Below are 22,958 nucleotides of genomic sequence, written 5' to 3' on the forward strand. Positions count from 1 at the left end.
TTAACCCTTTAAGTTTTGTTAGATTTATGCTTAAAGCACAAAAAATAAATAAATAAATACTACTATTACTACTAATAATAATATTAATAATAATAATTCAATTCAAAACGAACTACAAAAAAATGTCAGTAGGATATGAAAAATGTATGTGGCTAAAAGTGTTTTGTTTTTAACCCTTCAGCAATTTTTTATTTTATTGTTTTTTTCTTTTTTAGCATGAAAAACACAAAATTTGTTAGATTTATGCTTGAAGCACAAAAAAAAACTAAATAAACAAAACAAGAACAAACTAAACAAATAAACAAAATTAAATGAACAAACAAAACAACATTGTCAGTGGGGTAAGGAAAATAAACATGGATAAAAGTTTATTTAGCTAATTGTTTTTATTTAACATTGATTGACCACACAAAATTGTGTTCGATTTATGCTTAAAGCACAAAAAAAAAGAACAACAAACAAGAAAACAAGACAAAATTGTCAGTGGGGTAAGAAAAATGAACGTGACTAAATGTTTTTTTTTTTTGTTTTGTTTAGTTTTTAGCCCTTTAGCTTTTTAAATATTTTTTTTAGCATGGACCACACACGTTTAGTTAGATTTATGGTTAAAGCACAAAAAAATGAAAAACAAAAAAAAAACAGCAAAAAATTGTTTTTGGTTGTTTGTTTTTTGTGTGTTTAGTCCATGCTAAAAAAATTGCTAAAAGGTTAAAAACATTTAAAACACCACGTTCATTTTTCATATCCCACTGACATTTTTTATTTTATTTTGTAGTTTGTTTTTTATCTTATTATTATTATTATTGCTTTTAAAACAACAACAACACAAACAAACATAAAAACAAACAAACAAAATGTCGGTGTGGTAAGAAAAATAAATCAACAATGATAAATGTGGGGGGGTTTTTTCAAATCTTTTTTAGCTAATATTTTTTTTTTAATGGACCACACAAAATTTGTTATATCTATGCTTGAAGTACAACAAATAAAATAAACAAAAACAAGAACAAACAAACAAACAAAAAACAAAACAATGAACAACAAAACAAAATAGTCAGTGGGATAAGGAAAATAAACATTGGCAAATGTGTTTCGTTTTTTTAGCATGGACCAAACTAAATTTTGTTAACAAAACAAACAAAAACAACAGCAACAACAACAACAAAACAATGAACAACAAAGCAATTGTTAGTGGGGTCAGAGAAATAAACATGTCTAAATGTCTTTTGTTTTGTTTTTAACCCTTTAGCAATTGTTTTTATTTTTTAGCATGGACCACACAAAATTTGTTAGATTTATGCTTGAATCACAAAAAAATAAATAAATAAATAAACAAAACAAGGAAAAAAAAAAAAAAAAAACCCAAACAAACAAAAAAGAAAAAACATGAACAACAAAACAAAATTGTCAGTGGGGTAAGGAAAATGAACATGGATAAATGTGTTTTGTTTTTTAGCATGGACCAAACTAAATTTTGTTAACAAAACAAACAAAAACAACAAAAGCAAAAAACAACAAACAACAAAACAAAATACAATTGTTAGTGGAGGTCAGAGAAATAAACATGGCTAAATTTGTTTTGTTTTGTTTTTAACCCTTTAGCCAATTGTTTTTATTTTTTAGCACGTGTCACACTAAATTCTGTTACATTTATGCTTAAAGCACAAAATACAAAACAAACAAAACAAAACAAACAACAAGCAAGCAACAATCTACAAAACTAAATTGTCAGGGCAAAGAAAATGGCTAAATGTTTTGTTTTGTTTGCAGTGATAGTGTTTCAGTAACACCATTGTTTAATTGATGTTCATAGGAAGTGCTACAGATTTGTATATTGGGCTTAAAGTTACACAAAATACAGTATGAAATAGAAACAAGTAAGGGAGCTAAACACACACACACAAAAAAAAAAAACAGGAGAACAGAGAGCAGACAGGAAAAAGGGTTTCAACAGGCTTCTTGCAGGACATTTAAAGAAGCTCCTCATCCTGTCAGTGTGCAGTCATGTGTCAGAAGCTGTTATCAATATCCTCCATAGTATCCCATTCAGGCTTTTACACCCTTTAAATATACAGTTAATTTTGTCTAGACAGTGTAAGATCCTGTGTGAGCTGCAAAATGTCATATTATTGGGTGTAAAGGCAAATGTCAGGATTAGTGTTGTTTAAGTTGTTGTATAGAAATGAATAGTGTTTCTTTGTATGTGTACTTGTATTCAGTTCCGGTTGGTAGTTAAAACTGCTCTGAAGCTGCTGCTGGTTTTTGTGGAATACACCGAGACCAACGCACCTCTGCTCATCCAGGCCGTCAACACAGTGGACACCAAGCAAGGTAACGTACACACACACACACACACACACACACACACACACACACACACACACACACACTTATGAAATACTCTTGGAGGGTTGTTGAAATGCCGCTGGAAATCCATTTTCAACTCTCAGTCTCTGTATTTGAGTCCAAACTGAGCTCATGTCCAGAGTCTGGATGTTACAATGTGTGTGTGGGACTGAGATGATAGAAACTCTCTCCCAATGAGGTTTAAGAACCTAGAAGAGAGAAAGCAACAACTGAAGATGACAGTTAACAAACTGTTCTTGACTCTTTTTAAGATACTTTAAGGTAATTACTCATATTATCAGCCCCTGCATTGGCAGTGAACAGAATATGACAGCCAGCAGAGTAAATCAAGATTAATGGACTGAGCTCATGGGGGAAAAAAAAAAGTGTTGATAGGACCAGAGCTACTAAGATAGGACAGCTAGAATGAAAGTTTAATACTGTTTTAATACTGTTACATAAGAAGAGAGAATGCTGTCTCTGGTCTCCCAGTGAGAGACAGACAGACTGGCAGATGAAGCAGAACGTCTCCTGCTATTAATCTACGTAACAGACATTTTCTCCTCCAACTAATGCTGCTCATTTGTCTCTGAACCCGCCGTATTTCAAACGATTTACTCCAAATACTGTTAGAAGTTTATTAAACCACAGTTCCTTTGAATTCAGTGAATTTGATTCAATACGTCTTCAATACAACAGCTTTTGTCTGTCTTAAGTGATTTTTATAAATTAATAATTATTGACATTTGTAAATATTTGCATATGTTTTTCCTTAAAGTGCCCCATTATGCCATTTTTAAGGTTCCTACTTCCTAATATTGTTTTGGGAATCTCCTACAATAGGTTTACATGTATGCAAGGTCAGAAAACGCTTTTGTTTTCTCAAATTATGCATTTAATATCCCCTTATTTTCCAGTGATTCTCAAACGATTCGTTCGAAGCAGTTCAAAGATTCAGTTTCTCTAAACTCCTTTCCATGAGCCTACTCTTCTCTGATTGGTCTAATGGCCCAATTTGTTGTGATTGGTCTACCACATACATTTACATTTAGTCGTTTACATTTAGTCATTTAGAAGACACTTTTATCCAAAGCGACTTACAAATGAGGACAATAGAAGCAGTCAAAATCAACAAAAGAGCAATGCTATGTAAGTGCTATGACAAGTCTCAGATTAGCTTAATGCAGTATATGTAGCTAGGTTTTTTTCAATTATATAGTAAATAAAAAGAAAACGGATAGAATAGAAAAAGAATAGAGCAAGCCAGTGTTTTTTTTTTTTTTTTTTTTGCAAAATATGAACTCACAATTCTGACTTTTTTTCTCAGAATTACAATATAAACTCACAGTTCTGACTTTTCTCAGAATTGCAAAATATATACTCACAATTCTGACTTTTTTTTCCAGAATTGCACGATATAAACTTGCTAAATGCAAGTTATGAAGTCAGAAATGCGAGATATAAACTCACAATTCTGCCTTTTTTTCAGAATTGCATGATATAAACTCGCAAATGCAAGTTATGAAGTCAGAAATGTGAGATATAAACTAACAATTCTGACTTTATTTTTCTCAGGACTGCGATATTAACTCACAATTCTGACTTTTTTTCTCAGAAATGTGAGATATAAACTCACAATTGCAAGTTATAAGGTCAGAAAGACGAGATATAAACTAATTTCAGATTTTTTTTTCTCAAAATTGCATGAAATAAACACAATTCTAACTTTTTTCTCAGAATTGTATATAAATTCATAATTCTGGATTTTTTTTTCTCAGAGATATAAACTCACAATTACAAGAAATAACATCAGAATTGCAATATAATAAAAACGTAATAAAAACGTGCAATTCTGACTTTTTTTCTCGCAAATTTAAGTTTGCATGTCGCAATTCTGACTTTTTTTCTCAGAATTGTAAGAAATATATTTACAATTGCAAGTTATAAAGTCCATTTTTGAGGGAAAAAATACTGATAAGTTTTCAGAATTGCTAGAAATGATGTTTCATCAACAAAGTTCGGGAGAAGCGCGTCAGATACTTAGCGTAAACATCACAAGAGGAGCCCACTCAAGTCACTCAGCGCCATAGGTTTAAATACAGCTGACTCACCTCTATTCACCTGATGGTTTATCAGTAACCCTCCACCACCCCATCTCCTCACTCAGTAATTGATTTATCATGCACTTGCAGCTTTGCAGATCGTTTACATTCACATACAGCTACATTACAGACTACATGAAAGGCAATATTGGAAATGGCATAATAGGGCTCTCTCTTATTTGTCATTGACCCTCACTGACCCTTTTGTGTATGTGTATCCAGGCTGTAAGCCCTGGTCTAATGCCATGGAAATCCTCGATGAGAAAGATGGAATGGACACTGAGCTGTTGGTTTATGCCATGACACTTATCAACAAGGTACCAGAACAGTATTATGTTTAAAAAATGTCACTCTTGCACTTTCAGTCACATGATGTTATATATGAAGTTACATTTGTACTATGGTATTCTTTCAGACATTAGCCGGTCTTCCTGACCAGGACACATTCTATGATGTGGTTGATAGTCTGGAGGAACAGGGCATGGAGACCGTAGCCCAGAGACACATCAATAGGAAGGGCACAGATTTGGACCTAGTGGAACAGTTCAATATCTATGAGGTTAGCATGTGCTCAGTTTGCGTTTCAATCAAACATCACCTGAATGATCCTGTTAAGAACTGTTCCATACATACTGTTGAGGTCAAAATTTGCGTACACTTGCAGAATCTGCAAAATATTCATTAATTTACCAAAATAAGTGGGATAATACAAAATACATGTTATTTTTTATGTAGTGCTGACCTGAATAAGATATTGCGCATACAAAATGTTTACATATCCACAAGAGAAAATAATAGCTGAATTTATAAAAATGACCCTGTTCATAAGTTTGCATGCACTTGATTCTTAATACTGATTTGTTACCTGAATGATCCCCAGCTGTGTATTTTAGTGTTGTTTATTGACAGTTGTTCATGAGTCTCTTGTTTGTCCTGAAGAGTTAAATTACCCGCTGTTCTTCAGAAAAATCTTTAGATCCCACAAAGATTTTGGTTTTTCAGCATTTACGTGTATTCAAACCCTTTCCAACCATTACTGTGTGTTGGACAACTGAGGGACTATTACAGAAGGTTCAAACGCTCACTGATGCATCAGAAGGAAACACAATGTATTTAGAGCTGGGGGTGAAAACTTTTAAACAGAATGAAGATGTGTACATTTTTCTTATTTTGCCTAAATATTATATATTTTTTTCATTTAGTACTGCCCTTCAGAAGCTACAGAAGATACTTGCATGTTTCCCAGAAGACAAAATAAGTTTAATTTACCCTTATCTTCAAATTCAAAAGGTTTTCTTAATGCATATGCATGTGTTTCCTTCTGAAGCATCAGTAAGCTTTTAAACCTTCTGTAATAGGTGCATATCTTATTCAACATGCATTTTGTATGATCCTTCTTATTTTGGTCAAAGAATGTTCAATATTGAAAGAATTATGCAAGATGTATGTAAACTTTTGACCTCAACTGTATATATTGCACCAAAACTAAAAAAGTATAAAGAATTTAATGAATAAAAAGTAATCATTGATATATAAAACCTTAACATAGATGCAGTATTTGCTATTTGCCGTTAGTTTAATAGTTGTGTTTATCCATAGTCAACCCTTCGTCATGAAGATGGTGATGATGAGACACAGCCTCCTCCATCTGGACACAAAAGTCGGCGTCGGGCCAGTGTTGGGGCCACACCTGAGAGGCGGGGTTTGGAACGCCGGCGCAGCCGAAGACACTCTCTCCAAAATGGAAAAGGCCACACCTCTGCTCCTTCTTCCCCCTGCCACAGCCACACGCCCAACATCCTGCCCCTCAACGGCCAGAGGATAGACGATATCAGCGAAAGGTGAGAAAAGAGAAATAGAAGTTGACTAATAAATTATATTGTGTCTTATACTATATTTTAAAAACACGAGTGACTGAATTTTTTAAAACAAGGATGTAACTGAAATTTCAGTTCAAATATCTTTAAATTGTCATCATGTAACTGAAAAACATCTCAGGTTACGGATGTAACCATGGTTCCCTGAGAATGGGAACGATACACTGCGTCCTCAAGTGACCTCTAGAGGACGAAGTTCAAGTTCCCTCAGAAGGGAACAAGAAATACACTAATAGTCAGATTTTAAATTTAGATTAAATTACATTTTAAAATATATTCAAATAGAAAGCAGTTATTTTAAAGAGTAAAAATATTTAACAATATTACTGCTTTTGCTGTATTTTGGATCAAATATATGCAGTCTTGGTGAGCAGAAGAGCATTTCTTTAAAAAATATTAAAAGTCTTACTGTTCAAAAACTTCTGACTGGTAGTGTATATGCTTAGATATTCAATTATCTAGATAATTTAGCTTCTGAAGTACATTTATCTTGAATGTTTATATATTTTTACTGGACAAACAATATACAGATTATGAAAATGTAAAAACACTAATATGACACTTTGAATTGTTGTCTTGACAGCTATGAAAAAGTGAAAGTGAATATCCTACACTAAGTCATTTTTTACTTTCCCCTGACCACATGTATTCATTTTCAGCCATAAACACTATGTGTACTTCAGGATGTACTGATTTTTAAAGAACAGGAAGCAGTTTTATATTGGGTGTTCTATCATGTTACTTTTGACATGAGAGTTTTTAAGTCCCAAAAGAAGATGGAGAATTTAATAATGCTCCGAGGGAGAGACGGAGAGCACTTGCTAGTGCACAGACATTTATATTAATCATATGCACACGAGGGAGGCGGTGGGAACCTGCGAGGCTGAGAGGAAATAGGAAGTTACTGAAATATGGAGGTTCGAGCCATGCATACTTGTCAGGGCTGTAGCACAGCATGATGTGCTCGATCTTGTCCTTGTATATTTTGTTGTAAACTATAATAATACAACTTAATCCGTATCCTCTGGATGTTTCAAAGGACAAAGGTGAAAGCTTAGATATCCAAACTGGGAATCACTGTAGTATATCAGCCACTGAAAAAGCTTCATATTGTTTTTCTCTCATCCAGTGAGTCAGTCGTAAGAAGGGACACGGCAAGGTCACGTAAGGCAGTGGAGAAAGAGTAGAGGCCAGCTCAGCTGTTCTGTGTTAGTGGAATGTTGGAGAGTCTGGATGTATTCTGTCTCTATCTATCTATCTATCTATCTTAGATTTATAATATCTTAGATATCTTAGATTTGTTCAATATATTAGCCATAATACTAAATACGTATGTGACCCTGGACCACAAAACCAGTCTTAAGTAGCATGGGAATATTTGTAACAATAGCCAAAAATACATTGTATGGGGCAAAATTATAGATTTTTCTTTTGTGCTAAAAATCACTAGGATATTTTGTGAATTTCTTACCATAAATATATCAAAACTTAATTTTTGATTAGTAATATGCATCGCTAAGAACTTCATTTGGACAACTTTAAAGGCGATTTTCTCAATATTAACATTTTTTTTGTATAAATCCCAATTTCAAAAGAATTGACCCTTAATACTGGTTTTTGTGGTCCTGGATCACATATCAGCAACCAACTTCTGTAAACTACTAACAAAACTAACAAAACCTTTTTGCTGTGAACTCTTGTTTGAAAGCCGCTCAGTACAGCCAGAATTTGCAAGAATACTCCTGTCACTATCTCTTTATATCTCACGTCACTCTCCTCCTTTTGTTGAGCTGAACAGACAGCTTGTGCTTTTGATTATTGATGACAGGATCTGCTGTTAGTGACGGGCTTCATGGGTTATTTTTCTTCGAGCGGTTTGGTTGACAGATAGTTGAATTCATCTCAGTCAGTCATCTGATCCTGACGTCTGTTAGCTAACCCACCACAGGAAATTAGAAGGACCTTTGAAGTGCGGCGTTTTCCATATTAGTAATAAATACCAGTCTACTGGGAGATGGAGAAAAAGTGAGACCCTTGAGCAGCGAGGCACAAGACTTCTCCTCTTCCTCCTAAAGGTCGTTATCCTTTGCTGTATTGACTGTTGAGTAACCCAGTGGGACTCCATCAGTGGGTCGTGACCCAAAAATTGGATATTGTTCTGTTTTGACAATGGGTAAGTATGGAAATTGATAAATTTAACAATTAAAAAAAAAATCAAGATATTAATACTTTAAAATATTTAATACAATTGCAATTGCCAAATGATACATTTAAAACAATTCTTGCAAAAGAAATGACTTTTCATGGTCTTTTTAGTGGCAGGCTGGCAGCATAAATTCAGTCCAGTAACTGGCCTTAACTACATATTAAACAACAATACCAAAACAAAAAACATTGTAACATTATTTTGATGACATGAAACTGGGTGAGCTACTGGTGCCTACCTGTTGCTATTTTTACCACAAAACAACTCGGAAAATAAAATATTGATGGATATATGCATAGACTTAAAGAAATGCCACTAGGAGTCTAAATGCCCCAGGATATTGAGTGAAATCTGTGCTGAGAAACTTGTTCAGTGGTTGCGGCAAGTGTTGCATGTTTACATCCTGCCAGGATGGCATCTTGCGTTTCTTGTCTCTGTTATTTGTAAGCTCTTTCAGTAGCTGTGGATTACTAAAAGCCTCAAAGGCATCAGGGCTAGAGTGGAGAGAACAAAGACGCAGGTCTTTAGGAAGTTTTATTCATCCACACGAATCTTCCCATTCTTTCCTCTTCTTATTATCTTTAGGAAAAGCAGTAAAGACTTACTGTTTACTGCTTCTCTTGTTGCCTATGACTAAAAATTACAACCAAAACAATGTGGCCTTGTATCAGTATTTTATTTCTCAAGTTGTGTATTCCAAGTTGTGTTGCAGTAAAAATAGTAACAAGTAGCGCCAGTGGCTCACAGAGTGCAACCATTTGATGGAATCAAAATAATGGTGCCCCCATTGTCCAAAAAACTGCATTAAACAATGTGGATGTGATTTTTATTAAAATAGCATAAATCTTTTACCGGTTTTCTACTACGTATTTCAGTAAAAGACATCATTTACATCATATTAAGCCATACAAGTCTTAACACCTGGGGTTCCCTTTAATCGGTTTATGTTTAAAGCGGTTTATGCCCTTTGTCATCTTATTAAGCATAATCGGTTTAAGAATGTGCATGTAAATGCACTCTCTGTATGCTTTTGATTGACTAAAAAGAATCGGCTCGTAGAAATCATTTGTTCAGCAATTGGACTACACTGGTCATGTTGTCTATTTTGCGCTATAGATTCATGCTGCTTTCATGTGCTGATATTTCAGATTTCTAAAGTCGTAATTATGAGTTTGTTATGTTTGAGTGCTTTGTTAGGAATAGGAAACATGGAAATGCTTATTAAAGCCAAAATTGATAAAACATGTTTAGTCAATACCCAACAAATTTGGTGTAGCAACCTATTTGCAACAATATAAACATTACCCACATTCACAATTGTTACTTGTGGGATCCAGATCATCAGCTGACGATTCCATCATTTCAATCAAATGAATGCTAATTTCACTGAGTAATAAATACAATATGTATGTTACAGTATGTGACTGTAACGACAAGAGGAAGCAATATAGATGTTGTGGGGAAAAACTGATAAAACTTAACAATCACTATAGCAGTGGTTTGCTCCTCCTCCATGTTTATAGTTTACAGCCCAAATCATAAATGGGTTATCACAATTATCTCTTTGAGTTCCCCAGTCATAAATATGACTTGAGAGGCCATTTATATCAAATTTCCATCTAGACCAGGGGTAGGAAAGTTCGGTCCTAGAGAGCTGCTGTCCTGCAGAGTGCAGTTCCAACCCTAATCAAACACACCTGAAACAAGCTTATCAATGTCTTCAGGGTTGGATCTAAACTCTGTAGGACAGCGGCTCTCTAGGACTGAACTTGCCTACTCCTGGTCTAGGAAACTCATATTTCTGGTAATTGCAGGGGTTCTCAACTCTGGCCTGCGAGATCCCTTTACCTGCACATTTCAGCTCCAACCCTAATCAAACACACCTGAACAAGGTAATCAAAAATTTACAGTCCGGTGAGTTTGATCAAGGTTGGAGCTAAACTCTTCAGGAAAATGAATCTCGTGGGCCAGAGAAAAGTTGAGAACCCCTGCGATAGCGCTTTGAAGGCAGCATCATTCGCAATGGTTTCCTCTATATTGTGTTGATGTGACATTAAGTTTGACCAAGTAACATAACATGACTTTCCCCAAAAGTTTTGTGTTGTGATTACCTGTGTCATATTGTTTGCTGTCAGAGCATGTGGTGAAGGTTCTTGCTCTTGTCCTTTCCTTTCATTTCTGCTCTTCCTTTCCTGTCTTTGCTCATCCCTCCTTCCAACCCTCAATCCCTCCTTTTCGCCACAGAGAGGAGGAAGAGGAGGAAAAGGATGAGGAGCTTCAGAAAACACAGCTCTCTAGACAGGCATCCGGAAGGTATTTCAGCAGAATAGGATTTCAGGGTGTAGAGTCTTAGAGCTATAGGAACCAGATTGTAGATCCTTATCCATTTTCTGATGCTATCTCTTCCCTGACTTGACTAACATTAATGTCTCCCAACATATCATGGTATTCCCTATCATTTACTAGATCTTCTGCTGTTATTCTGTTGTTTGTAGCTGGATGTCATCAACAGTAGATGAAGCTTCTAGCTTGTGTTTGCCTTTAAAGTGCATGGTCAACTTCATTCCCAATGCCGCTGATACAGACAATGAGGAAAACCTCCGGGACAGGTCTGGGATCAAGGTTATCCGCAAGGCCCCAGTGTCCTCCCCTCCTTATACCCCAGATTTTGGCCCCCCGATATCACCCAGACTGTCTTCTTGGGCTTCGGTCAGGTCCTTGGGGGCCCTCCCGTCCCGGGGTTCCTCTGTCACCTCCTCAGCCTCCACCTCCCCAAGCGAAGACCCTTTGTCCCCTGTCCCTCCTCTGCTTTCCTCCACTCTTCTTTCTACTTGCCCAGTGGATTCGGACGAGGTGTCTGTGGGCACTACGCAGGCTCGAGACCCAGACAAACACTGCAGGTAGTGCAGATAGACGCAGTAGATTCTCGCCACTCACAGTACAAGTTCCCATGCATGTGCAGATGGGCTCTGTTCCAAATCTTAGTGAGCTGCCTACATAGTGTAGATATGTAAGCAGTTTTCAGTTTTCTTGACACAAAATCTTTTCCAGTAGAGATTATTCTATAGTACTATCTATATGTCTGTTTGTCTGTCTGTCATTCTATCTATCTGTCTGTCTGTCGTTCTGTCTGTCTTTCTGTCTGTCTGTTTGTCGTTCTATCTATCTATCTATCTATCTATCTATCTATCTATCTATCTATCTATCTATCTATCTATCTATCTATCTATCTATCTATCTATCTATCTATCTATCTATCTATCTATCTATCTATCTAATCTGTCTATATATCTACCCATCAGTCAGTCTGTCTGTCTGTCTGTCTGTCTGTCTGTCAAATCCAAATCAACCCTAAATAGGGTTGCAGGAATTTCAATAAATTCATTCATTCATTCATTCATTCATATATTTATTTAAAAAAACACTTGTCCTAAATAAGGTTGTATAAAATAAAATAATAAAAAAATAATTCATTCATTCATTCATTCATTTTTTTCATTCATATCTATCTGTCTGTCTGTCTGTCTATCGTTCTATCATTCTGTCTGTCTGTCTGTCTGTCTGTCTGTCTGTCTGTCTGATCTTATCTATCTATGTCTATATGTCTGTCTGTCTGTCTATCATTCTATCTATCTGTCTGCCTATCTGTCTGTCTGTCGTTCTGTCATTCTATCTATCTGTCTGTCTTTTGTTCTGTCTATCTGTCTGTCTGTCTGTCTGTCTGTCTGTCTGTCTGTCTGTCGTTCTATCATTCTATCTATCTGTCTGTCTGTCTGTCTGTCTGTCTGTCTGTTGTTCTATCTATCTATCTATCTATCTATCTGTAAAGGATATATAAAGTCAATATAAATAAATATAATTTATATTTATATATTAGTGTTATCAGTGTGATGAGCTATTAGCTTAGCTACATGCTAACATCAAAATGTTGAAATCAGTTTAGTGCTACTTGTGTGGTGTGTGTGAGTGTCCAGTCATGGAGTTGCTGCCTATGCAAAGCATTTCAAATCAAGTTCTATTAGGTTCCTGTCTTGAAAGAGAGCCGCCTATGTAGAGAGTAAAGTTTGGAATAGAGCCAATCAAAGCTGCATGTCATATTCAGAAAATGAATTTCACTCCCACATACTGTAAGTCAAGCTATGAGATACCTGAGAGATGAACTTAGGAAACCCATGTCTGTTTTTATCGATTCAAGTCTCACAAACACTATGACCACAGTATTTGTAGAACTTTCATCCTTTAATAGGAAGGAAGTGTGGCATGGGATTCGCTTGATCTCTGGATCTCCTGTGAATGGCGAGGGTTTATTGTTTTGCCTGTTCCATCAAGCCCACCACTGAAAAGAGTCAGACCCTCACCTAATGGATCATCACCCTATCCCTTTGTATCCGCTTCCAAGAGAACACTGTAAAACGTCCTGTATCTTCCAAAAATTGCACCCTCATAAAAAAGCGCTACGCTCGTTGTGTCTTAACTTATGGTCATGTGCAATATGTGGCTTATCCTGTCTTATATATCAAATCCTCAGACCAATAAAAGGAGAAATGGATACCAGTATGATCAGAGCCTGATAAATCATTATCCTCTGTGGGCTTCATGTTGCTTCCTTTTTATTTGATGGAATGCAAAAAGACAGATCATTTTATAAAGTCTTTTTTTTTCCTTGAACCAGCCACTGTAGTGCAAGACACTCCCTAAAGGATGCTTACTTTTACTGACATTTACAGCTCATCTGCCTTTCATTGGTGCATTGTACCACTACAAAGCCAAGAGAAGCCTGTAAATTAAGTCACATATAAAAGGGCAATTGTATTTCACCGCGGACAGTGCCTGTAGGGTCCACATTTCATGAGAATAAAGCTGAAAATGCTTTGCAATGTCATGTGCATGTTTGCCTGACATTAAGACTGTGGCAGCTTGAGAAACCCATCTGGATTATAAAGTGGATCAAAGACGGTTCTTTTTTAGTCTGATGACTAATATTTAATAACGTAATTACACAGCAGTCTTACGCTAACAGCATAGTGCACTATTAAAGTCAATATGACATCAAAATCTTCTCTTCTGAGAAAACTTACTGACTGACGTATTGCTGGGCTCTTGTATTTTCCCCTTCGGCTCTCCTTGCTAGCTATTTAACAAGGTTTTTTTAATATATAAATGAATAAACAGATACTGCTTTGATTCACTTTCTGTCTGTATTGTCACTGCACTTGTCTCTCGACCGCACTTGTCCCTTTGTCCTCTTTTTTTTTTTGTCACAGCTATCAGTCAGATTAATCCTTCAGTAATTTATTTGTCAATTACTAACTTCTTTTTATGTTCCGTCTCTTCTGTGCAGTCTGTCAGATGTTAGATACTCAAACACATGCAGTTCATGTGGCAGGTAAGGGAACAAGTTGGAAACAAACCAAGTTTGTAAGCTTTGTTGCAGAATTTATAAGGAAAACGTCATGTCGGTTCAAGTCTGGCTAGTGTCATTTTCTTAGCTCTTCATTTCTTGTTCATCTCTTCGTTGCCAAAAATTAAAAAGAAATGTTTCCCTCATGTAAAACCCTCATATCGTTCCAAACCTGCAAGACCTTTGTTCATCTTCGGAACACAAATCAAGATATTTCTGATGAAATCCGAAATCTTTCTGACCCTGCATAGACAGCAATGCAACTGATAAGAACAAGGCTCAGAAAGGTAGTACGAAAGCTCTTGGATTTCATCAGATATATCATCATTTGTTTTCCAAAGATGAACAAAGGTTTACGGGTTTGGAACGACATGCGGGTGAGTAATTAATGACAGAATTTTTCTTTTTGGATGAACTATCCTCTTTAATTCAGTTTTCAATTTATTGCAGCAGTTTGCACTTACTGTATTTAAAATTCTACATAGCAGGTTTTCATTTGCCAAGCCTTACTTTAAACATATTTAACACTTTAAAATATGTCTGACACTATATGCTTTTAGGTGCTGGAACGCTTTGAAATTTCTAACAGTGTCTGTTTTGGTAGTAAGCCAGGATTTATTCCCAGTTCTTACTTAGATAATACGAGTAATGAATCACAGCAGACTCAAACATGGAGGCAAGTGTAGGGAGCGAATGACAGCATGTCACTGACCTCTTTTAATGAAGATGTGGGATTGCACAGAAAAACAAGCCCCCGCATGTCTTGAATCATGTCTTCCATACAAGGTCATATCGTGTACATCTTCAGCCAGTGATCTGAACTGGCAAGCTGCTTTATTTGGAGAAAAGAGTTTACTTAATTTGTTACCCACTCATGTAAAAGCTAGATTTAGCAGCGCACCTGTGTGCGTATGCATGTGTGTCCTTGGCTGTTTGGGTAGTGGAGCGGGGCTTCGCATTGTCACATTGGCCACTTCACAGTTGTCATACATGACATCATTTGGAATCAGAGCTTTACACCTCTTGGCTGTGTGTACTAGCTAAGTGTGATAAATAAAGTGAATGGAAAAGATGGTCGTTAGTTCACTTGGATAAATTAAGATTTTAGCTTTATGCTGTTAAAAGGAAACTTCAGGACAAAGAACGGTATAAATCTATGGCTGAAATTCTCTTTTTGTCTTCCTTTAGCAATAGCTACACAGGTACATATCCTGGCAGGTCATCTGGGGTGTCCAGTGCCCCCTCCACACCCTACAACCGCTTCGGCCCCTCAGGAGGTCCACCTGCAGACAGTAAGCCCGACAGGTAAAGCACTTTTCCACTTTGATGTGCATATGGCTCTGCTTTGCACAGGAATCTTTGAATTTAACAGCTCTGAGGCTAAAATGGTTGTGATTATAAAAATAACATCAGAGAATAAGGTTTCTACCTTCTCATACCAGAGTTGTCATTCATCAGGGCAAGCTAAATACTGAATGAGCATTTTAGTTCACACAAAAAATAAAAGTTCTGTCATTAATTGCTCACCCTCATGTCGTTCCAAACCTGTAAGGCCTTTGTTTATCTTCAGAACACAAATTAAGATATTTTTGATGAAATCCGAGATCTTTCTGACCCTGCATAGACAGCAACGCAACTACCACGTTCAAGGCCCAGAAAAGTTCAAGACATTGTTAAAATAGTCCATGTGACATCAGTGGTTCAACCGTAAGTTTATGAAGCCATGAGAATACATTTTGTGCACAAAGAAAACAAAAATAATGGCTTTATTTAACAATTTTTATCTCTTTTGTGTCATTTTTGACGCCACTGATGTCACATGGACTACTTTAATGATGTCCTTACTTCCTTTTTGGGCCTTAAATGTGGTAGTTGCGTTGCTGCCCATGCAGGGTCAGAAAGCTCTGGAATTCCATCAAAAATATCTTAATTTGTGTTCTGAAGATAAACGAAGGTCTTACAGGTTTGGAATGATATGAGGGTGAATAACTATTTTGGGTGAACTATCCCTTGAACTCTGCAAATGCCCAAGAATATAATGCTTCTTTTGTAATTCTGTTCCTCTTTGCTTTCTCTGGCCCTCCAGACCGACTCTAGGTGGATTGTTGACCTCCTCCTACAGGCAACATCAGGAGTCTCTGAATGCAGAACGTGAGCGGAGGCGTCTGGAGAGAGAGGAGAGACTTCAGCGCATTGAGCGAGAAGAGAGAAACCGTTTCAAGTTTGTGGCCTTTCTCAGCATTTCATTTTGATGCAGTGTGTGTTTTCACCCAGTGCTACATTATTTCACTAATATGACAAATACATCAGCGCTTCCAACGTCATTGACTATCTCTCATGTTGGAGATGGCCATGAGTAACGTTTTGTCCAGCAGTTTAAAGGCCTACATCCAAGTTTTATCAGAGATCTGGGAGTTTTCCTGACTGGACAAGTTATTGCTTCTTATTACAGTCATTCAAAGGAAAACAGCACTCAGACCAGACAGTGAATAATCATGGTGGGCTGTAGGAAGACAAATGCTTGTTTTCTCTGTATGCTTGTTAGTTCTACCAAATACTATGAGTTTTAGTCAGCCTCTACTGTTGTGTAATAACAAATTAAATCACCAGCTTAAATGGTTACTACTTGATTAACAATAAACATTATTTAACCCCATGAACTCCAAATGTGACCCTGGACCATAAAACAACTTTTTTGAATTGACAATATTTGGCCGAGATACAACTATTTGAAAATCTGGAATCTGAGTGTACAAAAAAATCTAATTATTGAGAAAATCACCTTTAAAGTCCTAATGAAGTTCTTAGCAATGCATATTACTAATCAAAAATTACGTTTTTATATATTTAAGGTAGGAAATTTACTAAATATCTTCATGGAACATGATTTTTACTTAATATCCTAATGATTTTTGCCATAAAAGAAAAATCTAAAATGTATTTTTGGTTATTGCTACAAATATACCTGTGCTACTTAAGACTGGTTTTGTGGTCCAGGGTTAAAAATGTTTGTGGTATACTTATAAAATGCATTCTTTTACACTTTTTACATGTTTGCTCATGTTGATTTTCTTTATTGCAGTCGGGATTATGTGGACAAGAGAGAAGAGGTCAGACAAGCTCGAGAAGAAAGGTACATTCCAGAGTCACTTTTAGATACAATATAATATAATAAAATAGAATGGTCAAAGGTTTAGGGCCGGAAGTGTTTTACGTTTTATGTCAACCTGATCTGATGAAGAAAACTGAGTGGCGCTAAAAGAGTGTTCATTTTTTTTAAACCGGAACAGATGAACGTACATATTGTACATTTTATGTGACGTTGGTTTTGTATGTGTCACTGCAGTTCTGACTTGAAATGTCCGTTGAGTGGCACTATAACTTGAATGCTCGTGACTTTTTAAAATAATGTACCATCTACATGATAGTATGAACAAAAACGAATGGGACGTAAAAATGCAATCGCAAGCATGCTGTTTTAGCTTGTATTTCAATCTCTCATCTTTCAGCTCTTTCATCATGAGTCATGTTTTTCACGGGATTTGCACCTAAGGATTTCACATCGGAAGTCCAATTCTGTGCTGGCTGAGCAACAGAGCAAGCTTGTCCAGAAAAAGAAATATATATTTGCTCGCTGTTTTACCACCTCTAGTGTTCATTTCTGTTGGAAACTGCAGTGATGTACTTATTGATACGTATTTCGCGTCTTGTGAAAAAGTTTTCGTCATGAGATCAGGTAGCTTTATGTTTTTTATACAGTTAAAAACAGTAATAAGTAGGGATGCCCCCTAATAATGTGAAAGCGGAAGAGTAGTGTGCTTACTACATGACAGATGGAGGCACTGGTGCAGTCACTTGCTCTTAAAATACTCCGTCACTTTTGGTCATACAGATAACAGTAATACATTTTTTGAACATGTAAAAACTATATGTTTATTTGTGTGCACTCCCAATAACAACGTAACGTTGCGCTTTTGTAAAATAATTCAAGCAAACGGTAAGCACTGTCTTCCATCTCGGTCTCTTGGAACTTGTGCGCGAAACTCTTTGTATACTTGCCTTACAGACATGAAACATTTCAAAGTAGACATTTCACTCTCTATTTTAAATGAACCAATTCAAATAGAAAACAAATATTCTCTGATTATGCAATCCATATGAAACATGCATACAGGCGAGATGACGAGTCAGTGTTGCCGACTTCATCTCTTAAGCTGAAAACAAAGAAAGCACTAGTTTATCAATAAATTATTAAAACGTTACTGCTGCTGTTTTTCCCTGACACATTCAAAATTATTATATCTGTCGGTTTGCTGTGCATGGCAAGCTTTTTTATGTGCGCTTGAACGCTTATTAGGCTATGTAGGCAATTAAAGACTTATTATTATTATTTATATGGTTTATAAATAAACGTGCGACTTATAGTTGACTAATGCTTAAAATGAATGACTACTAGTCAACTAGAAATGCTTTAGTTGAGTGTAGACCTAGTAATAATAGATATATAGAAAAAATCCTCATGTTTCTGACACTGTAATGTTGTACAGAAAAATCTTCCTGCTTTTTTTTTATAATGAATTATATTGGACACTTATTGTTCATACAGTATTACAGATGATTTCTATCATATTGGATAAATTACTGTGGTCTAATGGAATAAAAGCCTTGTGTCGTGTTTAATATCAATTATCAGCACAACGGTAGTAATACACATTGAAAACATTTATTAGACTGAGCTGCAGATGGGAAGCGTGTCGGCACGCGCTGCAGGTGAAATATGGGCGTCAGGGCCCCTTTATGCCTGCTGTAGATTAAGACCTTTAAAGCTGCAGGACAAGGTGTGTAATTGACTTTAGACATGGGCTTTTTCCATTTACAGTAAATGCTAAAAACATGCATCCGGGCAAGTGGAATAGCTCAATGTCTTTGCATTTATTCAAGATCTTATCGGAAGTCACGGTCTTCCAATCTTTTTTTCATCAATTTGATGTGAACCTTACAGTATAGTGGAATTAAAGGATAAGCCAACTTTGGGTGATAGAAAGGAAATGTTATATAGTTATGAAACATCTGGTTCTTGTTTTTAGTAAATGCTGTATATTAGAACTGGCACATATTTTTGGGGTTGATAAGACAGGAGGGGAGCAGAAAGCATCTGCTTTGACACCTGTTAAGGGAGAGTTATAGGTAACATAGTGGGAGGATTTGGTGTTGATGAATTTGGAAGTAAAGCGTATTTATGCGTAAAGTTGGAATCTATATTCTCTTGCATGCTGAATGCATTGCATTTTTGTAATTTTTTAATAATTTTTTCTTCATTATGATATCAAGATATCAGGATTGTGTACTTTGTGGCCCCAAAAAATATTTAAAAAAGTAAAACATGTCACTGTATGTATAAGTTACCTTTTTATTAACACTACTTGTCAAAAGTTTTTAATCAGTAAGATTTTTAATGTTTTTTAAAGATGTCTCTTCTGCTCACCAAGCCTGCATTTATTTGATCCAAAATACAGCAAAAGCAGTAATATTTTGAAATATTTTTACTATTTAAAAGAACCACTTTCTATGTGAATAATATATTTTAAAATGTAATTTATTCCTGTGATGAAAGCTACATTCTTCAGTGTCACATGATCCTTGATGCTGTTCAAGAAATATTTCATTATTATTATTATTATTATTATTATCAATATTTAAAACAGTTGAGTACTTTTCTTCAGGATTTTTTAATGAATAGAAATATCCAAAGACAAGCATTTATCTGAAACAAAAAGCTTTTGTAACATTATACACTATACATTCAAAAGCTTGGAGTGTGTTTTTTTTTTTTTTCTTTAGCAGGGATACATTGATTAAAAGTGATAATAAAGACATTAATAAAGTTACAAAAGATTTCTATTTTAGATAAATGCTGTTCTTCTGAACTCTTCTGTTCTTCTATTCATCCAAATCCAAATGTTTTTGAGCAACAAATCAGAATATTAGAATGATTTCTGAAGGATCATGAGACTGGAGTAATGATGCTAAAAAGTCAGCTTTGAAACCACAGGAATAAATAACATTTTAGTTGAATATATTCAAACAGAAAACAGTTATTTTAAATAGTAAAAATATTTCAAAATGTTACTGTTTTTGCTGTACTTTGGATCAAATAAATGCAGGCTTGGTGAGCAGAAGAGACTTCTTTAAAAACATAAAAAATTTTACTGTTCAAAAACTTTTGACTGGTAGTGTATTTTTGAATGAATGTATAGATCCTCACATGAAAATGAGCATTATGTAATTGTCCTGACACAGAATGTTTTTAGTGACTTTTACTGTTTAATGTGATGTGTGCAGATATAAGCAATTGGAGCGGTTGGCAGCAGAGGAAATCGAAAGGGAACGGCCGAGGCCGACAACACGGGGCCGAACAGAAATCACCCTCAGCCTGAGTTCACGAACCTCCAGCAGCTCCTTGTCTCGTTCTGCCACCCCTTTGACTGTAGAGGCTCAAGAGGATAAGCGTTCTGTCCCACATCCAGCACGAGGTGAGATTCCTCTGTGTGGAGTTATACAGTCTAGCATTTCTGGAAAAAACTCTGGTCTTAGTTTTTCCTCCAAAGTGTGGAATCAAGTGGTTACCACACAAATGTTTTGTAAGGAAAACAATGTAAAGCCACTAGGGCAGTCAGCCATTAGGAAAAACTACATTTATTTGAGGGTTTATTGACCTCAAATATTAACCACAATTTCAGAAATTGGGTCAGTGGTCAGTCAGCCTTTCATACGCAGCCACATCTGAATCTGAGGGGCTGGAGTTGGTATGAACGGGTTGAACGACTGGAGCCTGGTCAATCACTCAGTCTCACTGCGGAGTTTCCGACTGGCTTGAGACTCACACATTTACATGAGAATGGCACAGCTGGGTACCCAATGTTTCAGTCTTCTAAGTTTCATTAAAAAAAAAAATTGAGTTTTTCCATGTGCATTCCCATTCATCTCAAAGGCAGCACTTAGGAAATGAATACACTACCAGTCAAAAGTTTTTGAACAGTAAGATTTTGAATGTTTTTTTAAAGAAGTCTCTTCTGCTCACCAAGCCTGCATTTATTTGATCCAAAGTACAGCAAAAACAGTAAAATTTTGAGATATTTTTTGCTATTTAAAATAAATGTTTTCTATTTAAATATATTTTAAAACGCAATTTATTTCTGTGAACAAAGCTAAATTTCAGCATCATTACTCTAGTCTTCAGTGTCACATGATCCTTCAGAAATCCTTCTAATATGCTGATCTGTTCAAGAAACATTTATTAATTAATATTATCAGTATTTAAAACAGTTCAGTACATTTTTCAGGATTCTTTGATGAATAATAATAATAATAATAATAATTAATGTTTTTTTAAACAGCAAATCAGAATATTAGAATGATTTCTTAAGGAACATGTTATTTTACTATTACTATTTATTTTAAATAGTACAAATATTTCAACATTTTTCTGATTTTGCTGTACTGCGGATCAAATAAATGCAGGCTTGGTGAGCAGAAGAGGCATTATTAAAAACATCAATGATCTTACTGTTCAAAAACTTTTGACTGGTAGTGTATGTAATTTGAACTGTGTAAAGGGAAAAATATAAGTCCTTTTTATGATTTCAAAGTATTAGTTTACCTAAAAAATACAATTCTGACATAATTTACTCACTCTCACCCATAAGACTTTATATGTTCTCTAGAACACAAAAGAAGATATTTTGAAAAATGTTTCAGCTGTTCTCCAAAACATTTGACCCCATTGACTTTCATTATGTGAAAAAAAAAAGAATCAAGTGATGTGACTGCCAATTACAATGTTGTTAATACAATTAGGAAATTAAAAAAAAAATTGTTACTTTCCATTAATATTTGTGGTGGTGTGAGTGATTAAAATCATTGGTTTGTAACCAGTAGGTTAAAGGTTTAAACCACACAGGATGTGAGCTTTGAGCAAAACAGCAAAACAATGTAGCGGTGTGACAGAATATTTTCTAGAATAACAGGGTGATATTTGATTATAGTACAAAATCAGTAAGAAAGAGAGACATCCATCAGCCGTGACATGATAATTGAGTGAAGCGGCTTGAGGTTGTCCAGTCAGTGAGGCCCTGGTTATATCACATTCATGTGGTTTCTGAAGGCCAGAGCATTGGTCACACACTGGTCAGCGAATGAAAGCATGACTAGCCGTGTGTAAAAGAATAGCAGTGTGGATCTGACTGTGGTTTCGGAGGTCTGAGCTCCTCCCAGACCATAAATTGAAAATACGGAACAGATTAACTGAAAAAATAAGGATTTATAAAATAAGGATACTTTTTTTTTCAGCAGTATATCAACAGCACACTTCCTATACCCTTAATATATATTTACATAATTAAAGTGTAATATATTGTTTACTATATACTATTTCCATGATGACATTTACTGTTAACATCACTCAATCATTCAGTTTTTATATTTTTCCTGTGTATTCAAACAAACGTTTGATGGTAAGGTCGTGTGGAATTTTGTTTTGTTATTCCCCATGCTCCTGCAGGATCACATTTCCTCTATTTATTTGCTTTTCCGAATGTGGAGGAGTAGATGTGGTAATGTTATGTGGGTTACCGTAACACAGACACTGGGAGAGGGGGATGTGGATGTGCAGACTTCACGTGAGGGATGAGGGGTGCATGCATTGTATGCATGCAAAGTTTGTGTGCCGCATCACTTTCTTAATCAGATTTTTGGTGTTGTTTTCCAGTAAAAATATCTAAACATCTTTAAAGCAATATTAATTTACTTGGGAAGGATTAAGTCATGGCTCAGTTGTGGTGTCCAAAAGTGAAAAGCCTTTTTTAGTTTTATTAACGTCGGCATCTTGGATATTACTTTGGTCACTGAGTGCTGTAGGTAATCACAGTGTGCCGATATACAGTCATATTGCACGGCTATATATAACAGCATTTCAACAACAGTTCGACGCTACGAGTGTGTAAATACGTAAGAAACAACAACGTAGT

General features: G+C 35.7%; 1 protein-coding gene across 2 annotated transcripts in view; it reads left to right on the forward strand.

Moving 5' to 3' along the window:
* fhod3b (formin homology 2 domain containing 3b) overlaps window positions 1–22,958 on the forward strand; it is a 247,069-nt gene that overhangs the window by 197,056 nt on the left and 27,055 nt on the right. For both annotated transcript variants that reach the window (XM_073846964.1, XM_073846965.1), the window contains exons 7-14: window positions 2,220–2,331; window positions 4,671–4,765; window positions 4,864–5,007; window positions 6,048–6,289; window positions 15,121–15,237; window positions 16,019–16,153; window positions 17,015–17,065; window positions 20,275–20,465. In XM_073846964.1, the coding sequence (XP_073703065.1) occupies window positions 2,220–2,331; window positions 4,671–4,765; window positions 4,864–5,007; window positions 6,048–6,289; window positions 15,121–15,237; window positions 16,019–16,153; window positions 17,015–17,065; window positions 20,275–20,465 (1,087 nt within the window). The remainder of the gene's footprint in view (window positions 1–2,219; window positions 2,332–4,670; window positions 4,766–4,863; window positions 5,008–6,047; window positions 6,290–15,120; window positions 15,238–16,018; window positions 16,154–17,014; window positions 17,066–20,274; window positions 20,466–22,958) is intronic.

This window comes from Garra rufa, chromosome 9, assembly GCF_049309525.1.
Source record: "Garra rufa chromosome 9, GarRuf1.0, whole genome shotgun sequence".
In the NCBI taxonomy this organism is placed as follows: Eukaryota; Metazoa; Chordata; class Actinopteri; order Cypriniformes; family Cyprinidae; genus Garra; species Garra rufa.